Source organism: Jaculus jaculus, chromosome 5, assembly GCF_020740685.1.
Source record: "Jaculus jaculus isolate mJacJac1 chromosome 5, mJacJac1.mat.Y.cur, whole genome shotgun sequence".
NCBI classification, from domain to species: Eukaryota; Metazoa; Chordata; class Mammalia; order Rodentia; family Dipodidae; genus Jaculus; species Jaculus jaculus.
In genome coordinates, this window is record NC_059106.1 from 64,705,076 (window position 1) to 64,724,644 (window position 19,569).

At 49.6% G+C, this 19,569-nt stretch overlaps 1 protein-coding gene across 1 annotated transcript in view; it reads right to left on the bottom strand.

Annotated features, from left to right (window-relative positions):
- Bmp8a (bone morphogenetic protein 8a) overlaps nucleotides 1-10,621 on the bottom strand; it is a 42,917-nt gene extending 32,296 nt beyond the window's left edge. Inside the window, exon 1 of the mRNA XM_004665129.3 lies at nucleotides 10,291-10,621. Coding sequence (XP_004665186.3) covers nucleotides 10,291-10,621 — 331 coding nt within the window. The remainder of the gene's footprint in view (nucleotides 1-10,290) is intronic.
- Between the last annotated feature and the right edge of the window lie 8,948 nt (nucleotides 10,622-19,569).

Here is a 19,569-nt window from a genome sequence, read left to right on the forward strand (position 1 = left end):
CACAGTGGTCAGAAAAACAAAACAAAATAAAACTTAATGAAAATACACATTTTCAATGAAAAAGCCTAGTAAGGGTGGCAGTGTGGAGGCACAGAGGTGCTGCAGCGCCAAGGGCGGGTCTCAAAGCAGCATGGCTACACGAGGCACCACAAGGTGCAGGAGATCCGGGAAGTGTGAGCCGGCTGATGTGGGATCAGGACAGGCTGCTAAAGCCTCTTAGACTAGAAAGCCAGAAGGCTCTGAGACTCGCAGGGGAGAGTTGAGTTAAGAGTCCTCAGTAGAAAGCAAGAAGGCTCTGAGACTCGCAGGGGAGAGTTGAGTTAAGAGTCCTCAGTAGAAAGCAAGAAGGCTCTGAGACTCGCAGGGGAGAGTTAAGAGTCCTCAGCAGCCAACTGAAGAAGCTGCATGATGGCCAAACAAGGGACAATGAGCATCAGATGTAGGTTGAGCCGGGCGCGGTGGTTAGCACCTTCAGTCCCAGCACTCCGGAGGCAGAGGAAGGAGGATTGCCCTAAATTCAAGGCCACCCTGAGACTACATAGTGAATTTCAGGTCGGCCTGGGCTAGAGGGAGACCCTACCTTGAAAAAAGCAAAAGAGTGAAACCTTCCATGGGTTAGTGTCCAGAGCCTATCAGCACCATCTGACCTTGTTCTCCTTTGCACAGATACCTTGACCTTGGCACTACTGACATTCTGGGACAGGCATTGTTCACTATATTATAGCATGTTTAGCAACACCCCTGACCTTCTCTTCTTACTCATAGGACCTCCTTCACCTCCCTAGTTGTAATAACTCAAAATTACACTACACATTGCCCAAGGTCCTCAGGGAGTCAAAATTGTTGCTGCTGGAGAACCGCTGGCTTTGGGTGATGCTGGCAACTCACTCATTATTATTATTAATATTTTATTTTTATTTATGTATTTGAGAGAGAGACAGAGACAGAGGCAGGTAGAGAGAGAGAATGGGCACGCCAGGGTCTCCAGCCACTGCAAATGAACTCCAGATGCATGTGCCACCATGTGCATCTGGCTTATGTGGGACCTGGGGAATTGAACCTGGGTCTTTCGACTTTGCAGGCATGTGCCTTAACCACTAAGCAATCTCTGTAGCCCTCACTCGTTATTTTAAAACCCAGTCAGCTGCATCTGTGGCAGGAGAAGGGATCAGCATTCGGAGAGGTCAAGGAGGCTGGTGTGACTGGCACCTCGGGTACATGAGAGTAACAGAAAGGCCAGCCCACCCAAGAAGAATTCTGACTCTCACCTTAAAGAACTCAGCACAGTGATCCCAGAAGCCCTATGACTTAGGAAGAGTTTTATTAAGCACAGTTACTGTGATAGCCTGTCACCATCAGAAGTGTGCCGTGTGCCCCTTGAAGTCACAGTGCAGGTCTAGGGTTTCCAGCAGAGACTCTGGGCAGCCAACTCCATAGGGACACAGGGGGTGCAGGAACAGGAGTCCAGCATGGGGAAGACAATGCTGTCTTCTCACAAACGGGAAAGCAGCATTAACCTTCTGAACTGCTTTATTGTGGCTTTGAGGAAACAATCACAGAGCCCTCAGCCTCCTCCTCTGGCCTCGGAAAAACCATCTCCAGATGCCAGCCTTCCGGGACAGACCCACCATGGGCAGAAGGTGGCTTTCCTGTACATAGCACTGTCCACATCCCGCCTGCCCTCATCTGGGGCCTTGTGCCCATCAGTACTGGCCTGGACTTCCAGATGCCCAGCCCTGTGTTTATCAGCCTGACACCCACATAGTGTTGGCTTTTTTTGTGCTCTAGACAAAGTTAGACTCATCCAGACAACCTAAATCTGTCCTGCTTCTGCCCAAAAGAATTCATTCTACTCCAGCTGTGCTCAGAGTGGCCGTCAGGAGAATGGAGTCTTATGACTTGTCTGATCTGTCCTGCCTCCCTCCAATCTTTCACAGCCCCTCGGGGCCATGTGAGGAGCTGCAGGTCAGCTCTGTGTCCCAAAGCTCCTGGGCCAGCCCAGATATCTGTCTACCCACTGTGGCCTCTTGTGCCTTCTGCTGGTGACATCTTCCCAGAGTCAGGAGCCATGTTCTCCTAGGACTCCCTCCCTTCCTCCCGACACATCTAAAGGTCACTTTCCCCTCAGATCCTCTGAGGAGCTTCTTCAGCCTTCTCTGACCAAAGAGGATGGATGGGCTTGGCCTGTCTGGCTAGTCCCGCTGATAGCAAATGCCAAAGCGTCCCCAGCAAACCTAGAACCAGACCTTGGACTCATGGGCTCTTGCAGACCTGTGGAGGGTGGAAGGAGCCACAGGGTTGGTGACCTGTGGATTCTGCATGCTGAAGGAATTCTCCCTCCAGAAACCTCAGGCCTGTGGAGGGGCCCAGGCACACTCCTGTGGTACTTTCAGTTGAGCCTCTGTCTTGACTTTCTTCACGAGCTGTTTCCATAAATGGTTCTGAACACATAATTACTGGTCCAGTCCTCAGATGGCTCCAGACCCCAAATTAAAAGGGAACACCCGCACAGGCCACCACATCAAACCTGCCAAGGTCAGAAATAGTTCCCAAGAGATTTGAGCAAGGGTGTGAATCCTCCAGAAGAACTTGGGGAAGAACTGAACTGTGGGAATGTTCCAGAAAGATGTCAAGATGACACATTCTGTCTTATGGGGGTGTGGGGAAGCTTAGGTGAGGAGGTGGCCTGGGTATACCTCCCCAACTTGTGACTCACCCCTGGTGGGACCCCCATCATCAGTCAGGGTTGGGCATGGTGTTTGGGTCACAGCTGGTAAGGCCTTCAAGACAACCCTGCAAAAGTAGGGAAACTGAGGCCCAAAAGTTTTTTTTTTTTTTTTTGGTGAGGCCACACCTATGCTTAGGTCCCATAAGGTAGATTTTTAGAATTGAAGCTGTGTGAAGTGAGTGGCCCTGTAGTGAACAGGTGACAATACTGGATGGGGGTTCTTTTGTCACAGGGGCCTTAAAATGCCTGCATAAGCCACCATCCTCCACGTGGTTCCCATGGGATTCAGGTCTGGAGAGGGCTTAGAGAGATGCTTCTGTGCACACTGCTGGTGTCAGTGAGGTGGGCAGCTTGGCATCTGGTGCTTCCTGCCTCCTGTTTCCTCCCCACCGCCCCCCCAGTCTTCCCTGAGCCCCTGCACAAAGTAGGTGTGACAGACAGTGGGGTGAAAGTGACAAAGGGTCTGATTCGTCTCGTTTTCAAGTTGTTCAGTCTCCCAAGGACCAGCAGCAAGAGGGGCTAACTGGGGTCTCCAATCAAACAAGCAGAGAGAGCCTAGGATGTGAAGAGATGTCACCGTGCAGGCACTCCATCACCCAGGAGCCTGCCGCTCAGGGATGGAGGCACACTGGGACTAGTAAGGTGTGTGGAAACCCTGGCCGGCACCTTTTTAAAACTGGGGTAGAATTTCTCGTTTATTTTTATTTTTGGTTTTTCAATGTAAGGTCTCACTCTATCCCAGGCTGACCTGGAATTCACTGTTTAGTCTCAGGGTGACCTCGAACTCACAGTGATCCTCCTACCTCTGCCTCCTGAGTGCTGGGATTAAAGGCGTGCACCACCATGCCCGGCCTTCATTTAGATTTTAAAAAATGGAGGTGGGCAGTGAAGATACTCAGCAGTGGACACTGCAAGCCTTCTAATTGGCCAGCCAGGCCAAATGAGCCAATGGGTGCAATAGTGGCATGTTTGCCATGGTGGAAACCAACTGCCCCCTAATTGGACTAGAGGCCCACTCCATGGGAGGGAATACATCCCTGATACTGAAAACTTAAAACAGGGGTAGTCATGAGCCCTAGGGGTGTAACATCTGCTGAAGTCTGGATAAACGTATATACTATGCTTATCAAACTGCCCAGTAAGCACTTCTCTTAACATTCACACCTTTATATGAACGCTACTCTCACTTTTGGTAGAGAATCTTCTCTTTTCAGATGGCAGTGACCTTGGGACAACTCAGAAGGTATCATAGCTCTGAGTGTGACATCCAACAAAGGGAGACAGAGGGCACTTAGAACAGTTTTTTTTTTTTAATATATATATATATATAGGGTTTCACTGTGGCCCAGGCTGACCTGGAAGTAATTATGTAGTCTCAGTGTGGCCTTGAACTCACGTGATCCTCTTATCTCTGCCTCTGGAGGGCTGGGATTAAAGGCGTTTGCCTCCATGCCTGGCTTTTTTTTCACTTAAAAAAACAATTTCATTTCTTTTTAAAAATATTTTATTTACTTATTTGACAGAGAAAGGGGGAGAGAGAAAAGGTGCACCAGGACCTCCAGCCACTGCAAATGAACTCCAGATGCACACGGCCCCTTCTGCATCTAGCTAATGTGCGTCCTGGGGGATTGAACCTGGTTCCCTTGGCTTTGCAGGAAAACGCCTTAACCACTAAGCTATCCCTCCAGCCCTTTTATTTCTTATTTATTTATTAGAGACAGAGGGGAAGGGAAAGAGAGATAGAGAGAGAATGGGTGCCAGGGCCTCTAGCCACTGCAAACAAACTCCAGATGCATGAGCCACCTTGTGCCACTGGCTTACATGGGACCTGGAGGATTGAACCTGAGTCCTTAGGCTTCATAGGCTTGCACCTTAACTGTTAAGCCATCTCTCCAGCCCTAAAATAACCTCCTTAATTTAATTTAATTAATTAATTTTTGTTTTTTTGAGGTAGGATCTTACTCCACTCAGGCTGACCTAGAATTCACTATGTAGTCTCAGGGTAGCCTTGAACTCAAGGTGATCCTCCTACTTCTGCCTCCTGAGTGCTGGGATTAAAGGCGTGTGCCACCACACCCAGCTTAGCTTTTTTTTTTTTTTTTAGTTTTAAAAAAAAAATTTAAAAAAATTTTTATTAGCATTTTCCATGATTATAAAAAAAATCCCATGGTAATTCCCTCCCTCCCCCCCACACTTTCCCCTTTGAAATTCCATTCTCCATCATATTACCTCCTCATCTCAATCATTGTACTTACATATATACAATATCAACCTACTAAGTACCCTCCTTCCTTCCTTTCTCTTCCCTTTATGTCTCCTTGTTAACTTACTGGCCTCTGCTACTAAGTATTTTCATTCTCACCCAGAAGCCCAATCATCTGTAGCTAGGATCCACATCAGCCTAGCTTTTTATTTTTTTGTGTTTGTACTAGGGATTTAACTCCGGGCCTTGTAGATGTTAGGTAAGTGGTATACCACTGAACTACATCCAGACCCATTTATTTTTCCTTTTCGCTCTCTCTTTTTGGTTTTTTGAGGTATGGTCTCACTCTAGCCCACGCTGACCTGGAATTCACTATGTAGTCTCAGGACGGCCTCAAACTCATGGTGATCTTCCTACCTCTGCCTCCCAAGCGCTGGAATTAAAGGTGTGAGTCACTGAGCCAGGCTCTTTTCTTATTTAAAAAAAAATCATTTATATGAGAGAGAAAGAGAGAAAGAGAAAGAGGGAAAATGGGTGTGTCAGGTCCTTCAGCCACTGCAAATGAACTCCAGATGCATGCACCACTTTATGCGGTTCTGGGGAATCAAACCTGGGTCCTTTGGCTTTGCAGGCAAACACCTTAACCACTAAGCCATCTTATTTCTTTTTCTTTTCTTTTTTTTTTTTTTTTGTTTTGGTTTTTCGAGGTAGGGTCTCACTCTAGCCCAGGCTGACCTGGAATTCACTCTGTATTTTCAGGATGGCCTCGAACTCATGGCAATCCTCCTACCTCTGACTCCTGAGAGCTGGGATTAAAGGCATGTGCTACCACACCTGCCTTAAAATTTTTTGTTTTTTATTATTGACAACTCCCATAATTATAGACAAGAAACCATGGTAATTCCCTCCCTACTCTCCCCTTCACAACTCCACTCTCCATCATATCCCCTCCCCCTCTCATTCAGTCTCTCTTGTATTTATTTATTTTTTGTTTTGTTTTTTTGAGGTAGGGTCTCACTCTGACTCAGGCTGACCTGGAATTCACTATGTAGTCTCAGGGTGGCCTTGAACTCTCAGCAATCCTCCTACCTCTGCATCTTGAGTGCTGGGATTAAAGGCGTGTGCCACCATGCCCGGCTCTCTTGTATTTTTATGTCATTATCTTTTCCTCCTATTATGAGGGTCTTATATAGGTGGTGCCAGGCACTGTGAGATCATGGATATCCATACCATTTTATGTCTGGAAGAGTATACTGTAAAGAGTCCTACCCTTCCTTTGGCTCTTACATTCTTCCCCCCAACCCCCAGATTTTCTTATTTTTGATGCAAGGTCTCAGTAAGTTTCCTAGGCCAGGCTTGCATTTACTACGTAGCTCAGGCAGGCTGTAGGCTCAAGACACTTCTGCCTCAGTCTCCTAAGTATCTGGCAGTACAGGTGTGCATCAGAGACCCAGCTCAGAGCCAGTTCATTCAAAATAACACCAAACTGGGAAAATCCCACATGTTCAATAATAATAAATTAGCAGGCACAAAGTTTATTCATGCCTGGGGCCTTGCTTATCAATATGGCTCAGGAAAAGGTGTGGATACACATGCAGATGGCTCCCACGTAGACATGCTTGCTTAGAACTATCTGTGCCTCGTTTCTCGATGTGGACCATGGCACCTCCCTTTCCACTGACACATGGGAAGGACTCAGATTAGTCCTTCATGCTTCCTGATGTCACCCAGCCCAGGGATGGGGCAGGGAGGCAGCTCACTTTTCTGACACCATCACTGTAGACTGACTGGAAGAGCAATCCCAGGACTAGAGAAGCGAGGGGACAGGGGTAGAGACAAGCTGAGACTATGGGTTACGTCCCAAGAGGAAGACAAGAACCTGGGTCAGTTGGTCAGGGCAGCAGCTCAGCTCAGGACTCTTCTCCCTGGGCTCGGGGGTATCAGGAACAGGATCCACGTGCCCCACAGGGCCACGGGGGTTGACACTGCACTTAAATCTCACTCTGGTTCTGGGGACCCCACCTTTAAGGTTGGGCCTAGGCCTCCCAACAGGAAGGCATCCTGGTCTGAGTCTAATCCCCACACAAGGCCTGGTTAATTACCAGCTAAAACCACTCCAGCTGGGAGAGTTTTACTGGTGCTGCGAGCCATCAGAATAGAGGCCCTCTGAGGGCCGCCCACAGTGTGGCTGCCGCCCAACAAAGGCCTGCTTGTTAATCCACAGCGTGGGTCGAGATCCTAATGAAGCACGCAAAGACAGCGTGGGTAGAAACAGGATTTGGAGCCCACAGTCGTGGATGTGGCCCTGTGTTGCATGATGTGCTCTTCAAAGAAAAAAACAACTGCCTGGGCAGTGAAAACAGCTTAGCAGTTAAAGGGGCTTGCTTGCAAAAATCACTGCCATCTTTATCAGAAGCAGCTGCAACTGCTCACGAAGGACACTGAGATTGGGCCTGTTGATATTATCCCATAGAAGGAGAAAGGTGGGGAGGGTCACTTAGACCCTCATTTGAGATGGCAGGCATCCCCAGTACCAGCTGTGTGCAAAGAAGCCTTGCGATCTCTGGGAGAGAGAGGAGCATACAGAGGGCAGAAGCTCAAAGGCCCAAGAGCTTCGCCTATGCAGCTACCAGGTGGGCGTCCATGCTGGGGTGAGATTTTGTGATGGTAAAGCTCCGGCATTTTAGAGTGTCCACACTCTGGTAAGTAGTTCTTTGCTCATGCTGTATAAGGAAGCCCAATCCACTAGTTCGCCAGCGTGAACTTGGACGGAATCAGCCTGTCATAGGTGCCACGCGGGTGGGTGGGGGGAACTAAGTGCTTGTTAGCGTCTCCACAGAGAAGAGTTCTTGCTACACCCTGGGCATGCCATGTGGCTCTGGACTGGCCACTTAACCTCTTAGAGTCTATGAAATGGGGATGGTAAACCAGGTTCATATACTACTGTCTGGACCAAGTGAAGACTGTGACAGGTCAAAGGGTATTTTTTTTTTTCTTCTTCTAAAAACAATACACACCTTTTTCATTGGCTTTTGGAATCGATTTCTGGGCTTCATTTTGTATAAGACATAGACATAGACACATGGGAATCAATCCTTCCTTCTTCCCTCTCTCTCTCTTTTTTTTTTTTTTTGCTGGTGCTGAGGACTGAACCAGGCAAGCGCTTATCCACTGAGCTAAATCCCCAACCCCATGTTTTTTTTTCTTTTTTAATGTTTATTTATTTGAGAGACAGAGAGAGAGAAATAGAGAGTGAGTATGGGTGGGCCAGGGCTTCCTGTTACTGCAAACAAACTCCAGATGCATGTGCCACTTTGTGCATCTGGCTTTATGCGGATACTGGGGTATTGAACCTGGGCTGTTAGGTTTCGCAAGCAAGTGCCTTTAACAACTGAGCAATCTCTCCAGTCCTTTTCTTTCTGTTTAAGACATGGCTGTACTCTAAAGCCTTGGCCTCAAACATGCTATGCAGCCCTGGTTGGCCTTGAAGTTGTGGAAATTCTCCTTCCTCGGCCTTCCAAGTGTTCATATTTCAGGCATGAGTCATCGTATGCAGCCACATGAGGATTTTCTTGTATCTACAATGAGGCTAGGCTGAAGAGGGACGGGGATGAGCAGTGGCCAGGCCCTGGTTCATCCTCCAGAGTGGGGCTGCCTTTCAGTTCCTATCCATCTATCACTCAATGCTATATAGCCCTGAGGATAGATCGCTATAAACCCCATTTTAGAAGGAGGGACCTGAAGCTCAGAGGACAAGGGGCTCCCCTGAAGTTGCACAGCAGGCGGAGGGTCCTGCTCTGTTCTCGGCAACAGGCCGCACCAGGGCTGAGCATGTCTCGATGCACAGGATGCGCATGGGAAAGCAAGACTTGCAGGAGCAGTGACTCATTCTGATCAGCAGCTTCCCTGGGGACATTCTTGGGCAACTCCATCCTCAGTTCTTCTCAGTACAGAGCACCAAGGTCAGCCTGTCCTTGAGGATGGAGCAGCCCTAGTCCCACATGTGGTCTGTCCTAAGTCCCCACCCTGCTCTCTGAGCAGGAAGGCGGCATCCAGATCCCACTGGCCATGGTCTGTCCTGGCTGTGGGCTCCAGGGCTGCTTAGCCACTGTCTCCCAGTGTGCTGTGCTCTCTCGCTCCCATCTCAGCCATCGCCAGCTCTGGGCTGGGGAGCAGAAGCTTAGCTTTCTTCCCCGCTTCCTGTCCTCCTATAGAAAACAAGTGGCCAAGAACCCCACATGTTTGCTGTGGCCTGGTCTCCTATGTTTTCCTCTGCCCACACCCTCCAGAAGCTCTGTCCACCCTGGAAGGGATGTCACCAACTTGCTCACTGAACGTAGTCAGGCAGCCTGAGCCTTTCTTGAGCTGTTTAAGAGCTGCTACCTCCTCTCTGTAGGGCCCTGCCCTCACCTGGGAGACAAGATGTAGGTGGCGGCTGGTCACAGGCTGCTGGGAGACGATGTGCCCTGCTGTGGGTAAAGGGGACTTCGGTGGCCATGGCTCAGGTCCTCTCCCTGCTCTCAGTCTCGTCTCCTGATACTCAGACCAAGCCTGCGGTCTGTCCAATCCAAGCCTAGACCCCTGCCTATCACAGACAGACAAAACAAGGGGTAGGTGGAGGGGGGAGAGGGTCTTGACCAAATGAAAAGTCATGACCTGCATATGAATGTTCTGGGAGAAGGTCCTTTGAGGCCTTTCGAAGGAACTGGCCCCATAATTTGGGGAGAATACTACAGAAAGGAAGAGGCACACTTTGGGAAGAAGAATAATCCCAGCTGTCCCTTGGGTCATTCACAGTCCTGGACGCTCACTCCACGCCAGGCCAAAGTCCAGGTGCTGGGGCCCAGCCCACAGACCACAGTCCTTGGTCACTGAGCTAAGTCTGTCCACTTCTCCACCTCCAAACAGTGCACCCCACCCACGGGCTTCCTGCTGTCAGAAAGAGCCTGCTGTCAGGGCATGTGGGTCAGCTCTGGTCACTTTGATGATATGACCACAGGTTTCCACGATGAACTTTGTCCCTCTCCTCAGGTTTGCCCTTATCACAGTGACAGCATCACAGCCTCATTTACTCATAGGTCTCAGGGCCCCACCTGGGGGGAGGGTGGACATCACCAGACTCCAACTCCTGAGGGTGCTGGGAGCGAGAAACGCCCCTTGGAACCCATGTCTTGCCCCCGAGATCTTCCAGCCTTGGCCAAATCAAGTCTCACACCGCGCCCCCTCGTGTTCCAGTCCCCCGTCCCTACCTGGGGCCTCCGCATCCCTCTGCAGCCCGCGTTAGCGTGAGACCGCTGTCATCTTCCAGCCAGCCACTCACGCGTGGAAACTGCGGCCCTGACATCCTCCCCGCACTCACCCATGTTCACGAAGCTCATGACCAGGTCTGCGCGGTCCAGGCGCCGCTCCGGGGCGCCGCCGTCCTCGTCGTCGTCGCCGGCCATGGCGTGGTAGAGGTCCAGCATGAAGAGCGGCGCGGACGCGGGCAGCCGGGCGGCGGCGGGCGGCGCGCGGGGCCGGGGCCTCCCGGGCAGCCCGAGCACCGCCAGGATCTCGCGCTGCATGTCGCGGCGCTCGCGCGCGGCCAGGCGGCGCTGGGGACAGCCGTGCGGGGGGCGCGGGCCCGGGCCGCCGCCCAGCGCGCACAGAGCCAGGCCCAGGAGCCACAGGGGCCCGGGGCGCGCGGGCATCGCGGGCGCTCAGCGGGCGCGCATCCGCGTCCGCTCCGCAGCCGGCCGGGGCCCCGGGCGGGCGACGCCCCGACGGCGAGCGGCGGGACGCGGCGGTGTGAGCCGCGGGTGCGGCGGGGTCCCCACAGCGACCCCCGCGGGGCACCTGTCGGGGCTCGGGACGGGTGACCGCGGCCGGCACCGCCGCGGGCCAGGGGCCCTGCAGGGACTGGGGACGACGGGCTAAGCGGCCGGTCGTCGCCGCGCCCGCCGAGGACGAGAACCGCGCCGCGGGCAGCGCGACCGGCGAGCTCGTGGGGACCCGGGACGTCGGGCGCGCGAGTCTCCCGAGGACTCCCGCCGTCTGCGGTCGGCCGTCTGCGCGGCCCTCGGCCCCGCCCCTCCCCGGATCGGCCAATGGGAGCGCGGGGGCGCGGCCGAGCCGCCCACCCCGCCCGGCCAGGCGTCGGCGAGCGCGGGCCGCGACGCTCCGGTGGGAGGCGGCTGCCGGGAGAGCGGTGACCCGGTGTCCCGGCTCCCGCCCGGTGCCCCGCCGCGCAGGGCTCCGCTCGGAGGCCGCGAGGGGGAAGCGGACTCCTGCGCTCTCGCGGGCGCGCCCTTCCGCCCGGGCGGGACCCGGAGTCCCGGTGGGGACGGGCGCGGAGACCGGCAGCCTCGCGTCGGTGGCCGGGTCTGGAGAGGCGGGTGCCAGCCTGCGCGAGGGTGGGGTGGTCCCTGTGCGGGCGGCAGCCGGGCCGCGGGCGCCGCAGCTCGTCCCGCCTCTAGGCCCTCCCCGCGGGGTTCTGGCGCGACCTGCGGTGGACACCTCCTGTCCCGCGCGGACACAGCGGCGTCCCCGGGCCTTACGCGGGTTCAGGGCGGCGCGGTGCGTGCTCCCGCCGTGGCCCTGCGGACCTCGCGGTCATTTGGCGACCTGCACCGCCTTTTGCCGTCCCGGGACGCCACCTCTGCTCATCTTCTCAATTGTCCCAGAACAGAGACCTCCCTTTCTGCACACCTTCCTCCTCTAGAGGGTCTCACTGCGTGCATTCGGGGACACAGAATGGAATTGGCTTTATGTGGATAATGGGAAATGGAACCCAGACCGTCAAGCAAGCAGGCTCCATGCCCTTTGAGCCATCTCTCCAGCTCTGGAATCCCTTCTTTTTTAAAATAATATTTTAGGGGCTGGAGAGATGGCTTAGCGGTTAAGCGCTTGCCTGTGAAGCTTAAGGACCCCGGTTCAAGGCTTGATTTCCCCAGGACCCACGTTAGCCAGATGCACAAGGGGGAGCATGCATCTGGAGTTCGTTTGCAGTGGCTGGAGACCCTGGCATGCCCATTCTCTCTCCCTCTCCCTTCCTCTCTCTCTCTCTCTCTCATCTCTATCTCTATCTCTGCCTCTTTGTCACTGCCAAATAAATAAAAATGAACAAAAAATTTTTTAAAATAATATTTTATTTGGTCTGGAGAGATGGCTTAGCGGTTTAGCGCTTGCCTCTGAAGCCTAAGGACCCACGTTAGCCAGATGCACAAGGGGGCGCACGCATCTGGAGTTTGTTTGCAGTGGATGGAGGCCCTGGTGTGCCCATTCTCTCTCTCTCTCTCTCTCTGCCTGTTGCTCTCAAATAAATAAATAAATAAATAAAACCAAAAAAGTTAAAAATATTTTATTTATTTATTTATTAGAGAGAGAGAGAGAGAGGGAGGGAGAGAGGGAGAAGCAGATAGAGAGAATGGGCGCACCAGGACCTCCAGCCACTGCAAGCGAACTCCAGACGCATGCACCACTTTGTGCATCTGGCTTATGTGGGAACTGGGGAATCGATTGTGGGTCCTTAGGCTTTGCAGGCAAATGACTTAACTACTAAGCTATCTATCCAGCCCGGAATCCCTTCTTTAAAAACAATTAAATTTTTAAAAAATATTTTATTTACTTATTTAGAGAGAGAGTGAATGGGGTACACCAGAGCCTCCAGCCACTGCAAAAAACTCCAGATGCATGTGCCACCTTGTGCATCTGGCTGCTTCTGGGTACTGGGCCATCCTTCTAGCCCGGAGTCCTTTCTTTTTAACAGGTAAGGAAACAGGCGCACAAGAGGTTAAGGGCTTTCCCCCTCAGGTAGTCCACCTGTAGAAATGGGCTGGGGCAGGTTCTGTGGAGTTTGGAGAATTGGGGACAAAGCAGATGCTTGAGGGACTGTCCTGAGAGATTGCAAAGGGCCTTGCAGGGCCTGCATGAGGGTCCTGCGACGGTGGTGCCTCCCAAGTGGATTCAAAGTTAAAATTCCACTTGGGCGTGGTGATGCACACCTTTAATCCCAGCACTTGGAAGGCAGAGGTAGAAGGATTGCTGTGAGTTGCAGGCTAGCCTGGAACTACAGAGTGAGTTCCATGTTAGCCTGTGCTAGAGTGAGTCCCTATCTTGGAAAAAAAACAAAACAAAACAAAAATCTAAGAAATAGTAAACTCCAAATAAGTACATAGTACCCTATAAAATCCCATTTTGATGAGATCATTTAAAACTTTTAAGTACCAACTAAATTATTTCTTTGCAAGTGTGTGCTTTCATGTGTCTCCTGTGGCTACAAACAAATGCTAGATGCAAGCACTTAGGAGGCAAAGGTAGGATTGTCGTGAGTTCTAGGCCACCCTGAGACTATATAGTGAATTCCAGCCTGGGCTAGAATGAGACCCTACCTCGAAAAACAAAAACAAAAACAAACAAAAAAGCAAAAATGTCAGATGTCTACACCACTTTTTTCTTTAACTTTTTTTTTTTTTTCCAGGTAGGGTCTCGTGCTAGTCCAGGCTGATCTGGAATTTACTATGTAGTCCCAGGGTGACTCTCCACTCAGAGCAATCCTCCTATGTCTGCCTCCCGAGTGCTGAGATTAAAGGTGTGTGCCACCATGCCTGGCTTTTTGTTCTTTTTTTTTTAATTAATTTTTTTATTGACAACTTCCATAATTGTAGACAATAACCCATGGTAACTCCCTCCCTACCCCCCCCACTTTCCCCTTTGAAACTCAACTCTCCACCATACCCCTTCCTCCTCTCAATCCCTCTTTTATTTTGATGTCATCATCTTTTCCTCCTATTATGATGGTCTTGTGTAGGTAGTGTCAGGCACTGCGAGGTCATGGATACCCAGGCCATTTTGTGTCTGGAGGAGTGCATTGTAAGGAGTCCTACCCTTCTTTTGGCTCTTACATTCTTTCTGCCACCTCTTCCACAATGGACCCTGAGCCTTGGAAGGTTAAACCACTTTTTTCATCTGACTTTATGTTGGTGCTGGGGAACTGAACCCAGGAAAGCAAGTTTTACCAACAAGTGTCTTTAACCACTGAGCCATTAATTATCTCCCCAACCCCTCAACTCTATAATTTTTTTAATTTTTTTTTTAAATTTATTTATTTATTTATTTGAGAGCAACAGACACAGAGAGAAAGGCAGATAGAGGGAGAGAGAGAGAATGGGCGCGCCAGGGCTTCCAGCCTCTGCAAACAAACTCCAGACGCGTGCGCTTGTGCATCTGGCTAACGTGGGACCTGGGGAACTGAGCCTCGAACCAGGGTCCTTAGGCTTCACAGGCAAGCGCTTAACCGCTAAGCCATCTCTCCAGCCCTCAACTCTATAATTTTATTTTTTCATTTGAGAGAGGGCAAGAAATGGGCATGCTAGATAAAGCCTCCTCCCTCTGCAAATGATCTCTAAACACATGTATACCTGTGTGTGTCTGGTTTTATTTGGATACTGGGGAATCAAACCCCAGCTGTCAGGCTTTGCAAACAAGTGCCCTTAACCACTGAGCCACCTTTATAGCCCCTCAACTAAATTTTTACTGTAATCATCTGGTGGTGTCTAGTCTCATTTACCCAGCAGGTTGATTTCCACATGGTTTGTAAGGCCCATAAAGACACTGGACTTTTAGGCCAGACTTGATGGTACATACCTGTCATTCCAGCACTGGAAAAGCAGACACAAGAGGATCCCTGGAAGTTTCTGTTTTTTTTCAAGGCAAGGTCTCACTCTAGCCCAGGCTAAACTAGAACTCACTCTAGTCCAGGCTGGCTTCGAACAAACCTCCTACCTCAACCTCCTGAGTGCTGGAAGTAAAGGCCTGTGCCACCATGCTCAGCTTCCCTGCAAGTTTTAGGCCAGGTTACCATGTCTCAAAAAGGAGGTAGAGCTGGACACCTTTAATACACCTTTAATCCCAGCAGAGGTTGGAGGATCCCCATGAGTTCAAGGCCACCCTAAGACTACATAGTTAATTTCAGGTCAGCCTGAGCCAGAGTGAGACCCTACCTCGAAAAACAAAAACAAACAAACAAAAAAAAACGGGGGCACAGGGTACTGAAGTGATGGCTTAGCAGTTAAGACACTTGCCTGCAAAGCCTAACAACCTTAGTTTGATTCCCATGTAAAGCCAGATGCACAAAGTGGTACATGCATCTGGAGTTCATTTGCAGTGCCTAGAGGCCCTGATGCACACATATTCTCTCTCTGTCCTTGAAAATAAATTAAAAAAATTTAAAAGAGAAGACACTTGGGCTGGAGAGATGGCTTAGTGGTTAAGGTGTTTGCCTGAAAAGCCAAAGGATCCTGGTTTGATTCTCCAGGACCCACGTAAGCCAGATGCACAAGGGGGCACATGTATCTGGAATTTGTTTGCAGTGGCTGGAGGCCATGGTGTGCCCATCCTCCCTCTCCCCCCATCAAATAAATAAATAAATAATATTTTGAAAAAATTTAAAAAAAGAGAAGACACTGCCTTTTTTTTTTTTTTTTTTTTTTTTTTGGAGGTAGGGTTTCACTCTAGCCCAGGCTGACCTGGAATTCACTATGTTGTCTCAGGGTGGTGGCCTCAAACTCACAGTGATCCTCCTACCTCTGCCTCCTGAATGCTGGGATTAAAAGCATGTGCCATCACACCCAGCTACTGACCTTTTTTAAAAATTATTTTTATTTACTTGAGGGAGAGGGAAAAGAAGCAGAAAGAGAGAGGAAGATACAGCTAAAAGTAGATTTACTATATGACCCATCTATACCACTCCTAGGCATATATTTTAAGGACTCCTGTCACTACCTTAGAGATACTTGCTCAACCATGTTTATTGCCAATCTATTCACAATAGCTGGAAAATGGAACCAGTCTAGATGTCCCTCAACTGATTAGTGGATAATGAAGATGTGGCACATTTACACAATGGAGTTCTACTCAGTGGTAAAGAAACTGAAATTATGAAATTTGTAGGAAAATGGATGGACCTGGAAGAGTATTATACTTAGTGAGGTAACCCAGGCCCAGAAAGCCAAAGTTACATGTTCTCTCTTATATGTGGATCCTAGCTACAGATGATTAGACTTCTATGTGAGTAGGAATAAAACTGAGTTGCAGAAGTCATTAAGCTAGAAAGGTGATAGATAGCAAGGGAATAGAAAGGGAGGGGGGATTTAATAGGATGGTATTGTATATATGTAAGTAGAAGAACAGATTATTGGGGATGGAAAGGCCTAAGTGAGGTCATGGGAAGAGATTGAGTAAAGGAATGGTAGGGAGAGGGTTAATCAAAATCTAAGAGGACATGAGTAAGTCATGGAAACCCTACTTTTTTGGGCAATGGAACAACCAAAAGCCATAGATTGTTACTAGAAAATTTTCAGGGATGGGATACTTTCCAGTGAGTTGTTGGCTAGGGAGGTCCCTGATACCCCCAAAACATTACAGGCTATTGCTCTTGATTTCCCACCAGGAATAGATGGCAAGACCCTATGGCTGAAGACTACACATACTTGGGCTTCAAGGTCACTGAGTAATCCTGCTGGAAGTGAGCTGAAAACCTCCTCTGTATAGACTAGCTGACAGCTGAAAAAAAAGCTATGCTGCATGCAGTTCAATGGGAGAGAGAGAAATCACCAGTGGAGATACTCAACAGTGGAAACTGTAAGCCTTAAGTTTGGCCAGCCAGGCTAAATGAGCCAATGGGCGCAGTAGTGGCATGTGTGCTATGGAGGAAACCAACCAGTCTCTAATTAGACTGGAGGCCTGCTCCATGGGAGGGAATACATCCCTGATTCTGAAAACCTATGACAGGGGTATTCATGAGCCCTAGGGGTGTAACATCTGCTGGTGTTTGGCTAAATGTATATACTATGCTCACCAAACTGCTTAATGTTCATACCCATATATTGATGCTACTCTCCCTTTTGGTTAGAAAAGTTTCTCTTTTCAAATGGCAGTGGCCTTGGGATGACTCAGAAAGCACCATGGTGCTGAGAAGGGACAGAGGAGTGCTCAGCACTGAAATATCTCTATCACACTCAGGGTCCATTGTGGAAGAGGTGACAGAAAGAATGTAAGAGCCAGGGCTGGAGAGATGGCTTAGCAGTTAAGTGCTTGCCTATGAAGCCTAAGGACTCCAGTTCGAGGCTCGATTTCCCAGGACCCATGTTAGCCAGATGCACAGGGGGACACACGTATCTGGAGTTTGTTTGCAGTGGCTGGAGGCCCTGGCGCACACATTCTCTATCTGCCTCTTTCTCTCTCTGTCACTTTCAAATAAATAAACAAAAAGTATTTTAAAAAAAGAATGGAAGGCCCCCAACACCTCAGCACTGAAGCAGACCAAAAATGAACCCAACATGGCTCAGGGAAATTTTGCGGAAGAGGGGGCGGAAAGAATGTCAGAGTCACATGTTGGGTCATGATTTGCAGAGACATTTATCATACCAATAACTGGGGGCTAACTCCACAATGCACGACCCATTTTCATTAACAAGGAGGGTCTAATGGGAAGGGGTAGATCACAGATGAGCCTAAATAATGGTACCAAACTGCCTGTATTTACTGAAAAGAAAACTAATAAATTAAATTAAAAAAAAAAAAAGAATGTAAGAGCCAAAGGAAGGGTAGGACTCCTTACAATGCACTCCGCCAGACACAAAATGGCCTGGATATCCGTAACTTTGCAGTGGCTGACACTATCTACACAAGACCATCATAAGAGGAGGAAAAGATGGTGACATCAAAATAAGAGAGAGTGATTGAGAGGGGGAAGGAGTATGATGGAGAAGAGTGTCAAAGGGGAAGGTAGGGCAGGGAGGAAATTACCATGGGTTATTGTCTATAATTATGGAAGTTGTCAAAAACAAACAGTGTTTCGGCTTTGTAGAGGTGAATAATGTGCCCCAAAACAATACATTAAAAAAAAAAAAGAGAGAGAGAGAATGGGTACATCAGAGCCTCCAGCTGCTGATGCATGTACCACTCTGTGCATCTGGCTTACATGGGTCCTGAGGAATCGATCCTGGGTCCTTTGGCTTTGCAGGCAAGTGCCTTAACTGCTAAGCTGTCTCCAGCCTGCTACCTGGACCTTTTAACCTAAGAATATTGACAAGCAGACATTGAAAATGCCCATGGTGAGATCAGTACCAGGATGCGGAGGGCAGTATGTGTTAAGAGACACTCGGGAACCAAAGTTAGAGGCAGGTAGTTATGAGAGAGGGGACTGACAATGAGTTTTTTTCTTTTTAATTATTTACTTGAGAGAGTGGGCACACCATGGCCTCTAGCTGCTGCAAATGAACTCCAGATGCCTGCACTATCTTTCAAAGTGATGGGGTGGTGGAGCAGAGGACAAAGCTGCTTGGGAGGCCAAATCCGTAACGTTTGGTGACTGCAGTAGAGTGCAGTCAGGGGTTCTGTCTGCTGCCCAACCCCAATCCCTGTCCCTTCTGCATCACTGACTCCACACATACAGCATCAGGAGTCTCCCATCTGATCTGTAATTCTTGTTTCGTTCTATGTAATGCTGATCTTCCAAGCTCCTGCAAGCAGCCCAGTATGGGGCTGTTTCTGACACAAATCATTCATTTGAACTTGGAATGGATGGAGCTAGTCTCATGACCCCCACAGCACCTCACGTTTGTGGAAACCCTAATAGAAGGTTTTAACTGCTGAAGGGCCTTAGCTCAGAATCCAAGTCAGCAGTTGGCTACCCTGTATGGTGGGTGGGCTGCTCTGTGCTGGGCAAACCTCCATTCTAGTGGTTCCCATTCAAACTGGCGATGGTGACCTGGCCATTTCCAAAGGCAGAATGAAAGCTGCGTCCCCAGAAGAGCTGACAAACAGCCCGAAAGGGCAAAAGAGGAGGATCCTGGAAATGGGGGATGGTTGGTATGAGTGGGAACCCAGAACAGCGGAAGTGGAGAGGACCTGAGGTGTGGAAGAAGATAATGTCGAAAGGCTCTCCCCTTCACCTGGTGACTGTGACCTTGGCAGACGACTTACCCTTTCTCATCCCTGAGGAGACCTAGAATCATGGGATTAGGAGGGATATTGTATAATATATAATTGGCTCAATTAATCACTGGCCTATAGCAAGCATTCAATAAATCTATCATTACTACATCATCTAAACCTTAGCAGACAACAAATCTGAACTTTTCTTGTATTTTTTTTTATGACAGAGCGAGTGAGAATGGCATGCTAGGGCCTCCAGCCACTGAAATTGAACTCCAGATGCGTGCACCATCGTGTGTGCATGTGTGACCTTGTGCATCTGGCTTATGTGGAACCTGAAGAGTAGAACATGGGTCCTTAGGCTTCAAAGGCAAGCACCTTAACTGCTAAGCCATCTCTCTAGCCCACAAATCTGATTTATTTTTTCTTTTCTGGCTTTTCGAGGTAGGGTCTTACTTTAGCCCAGGCTCACCTGGAATTCACTATGTAATCTCAGGGTGGCTTCAAACTCATGGTGATCCGGAGCTCTGCCTCACAAGTGCTGGGATTAAAGGCCTGCGCCACCATGCCTGGCACAAATCTGAATTTTTAAAAGTCACTTCTACCTCAGGTTGGACCTGTCTGGTTCACTTCCCACGTATCTTGTACACAGGTTCTTCTTTAATGGAATTACAGCTGTAGTCCTACTACTGACTGAGTTTGCTGAAAGGATTCAGAAAAT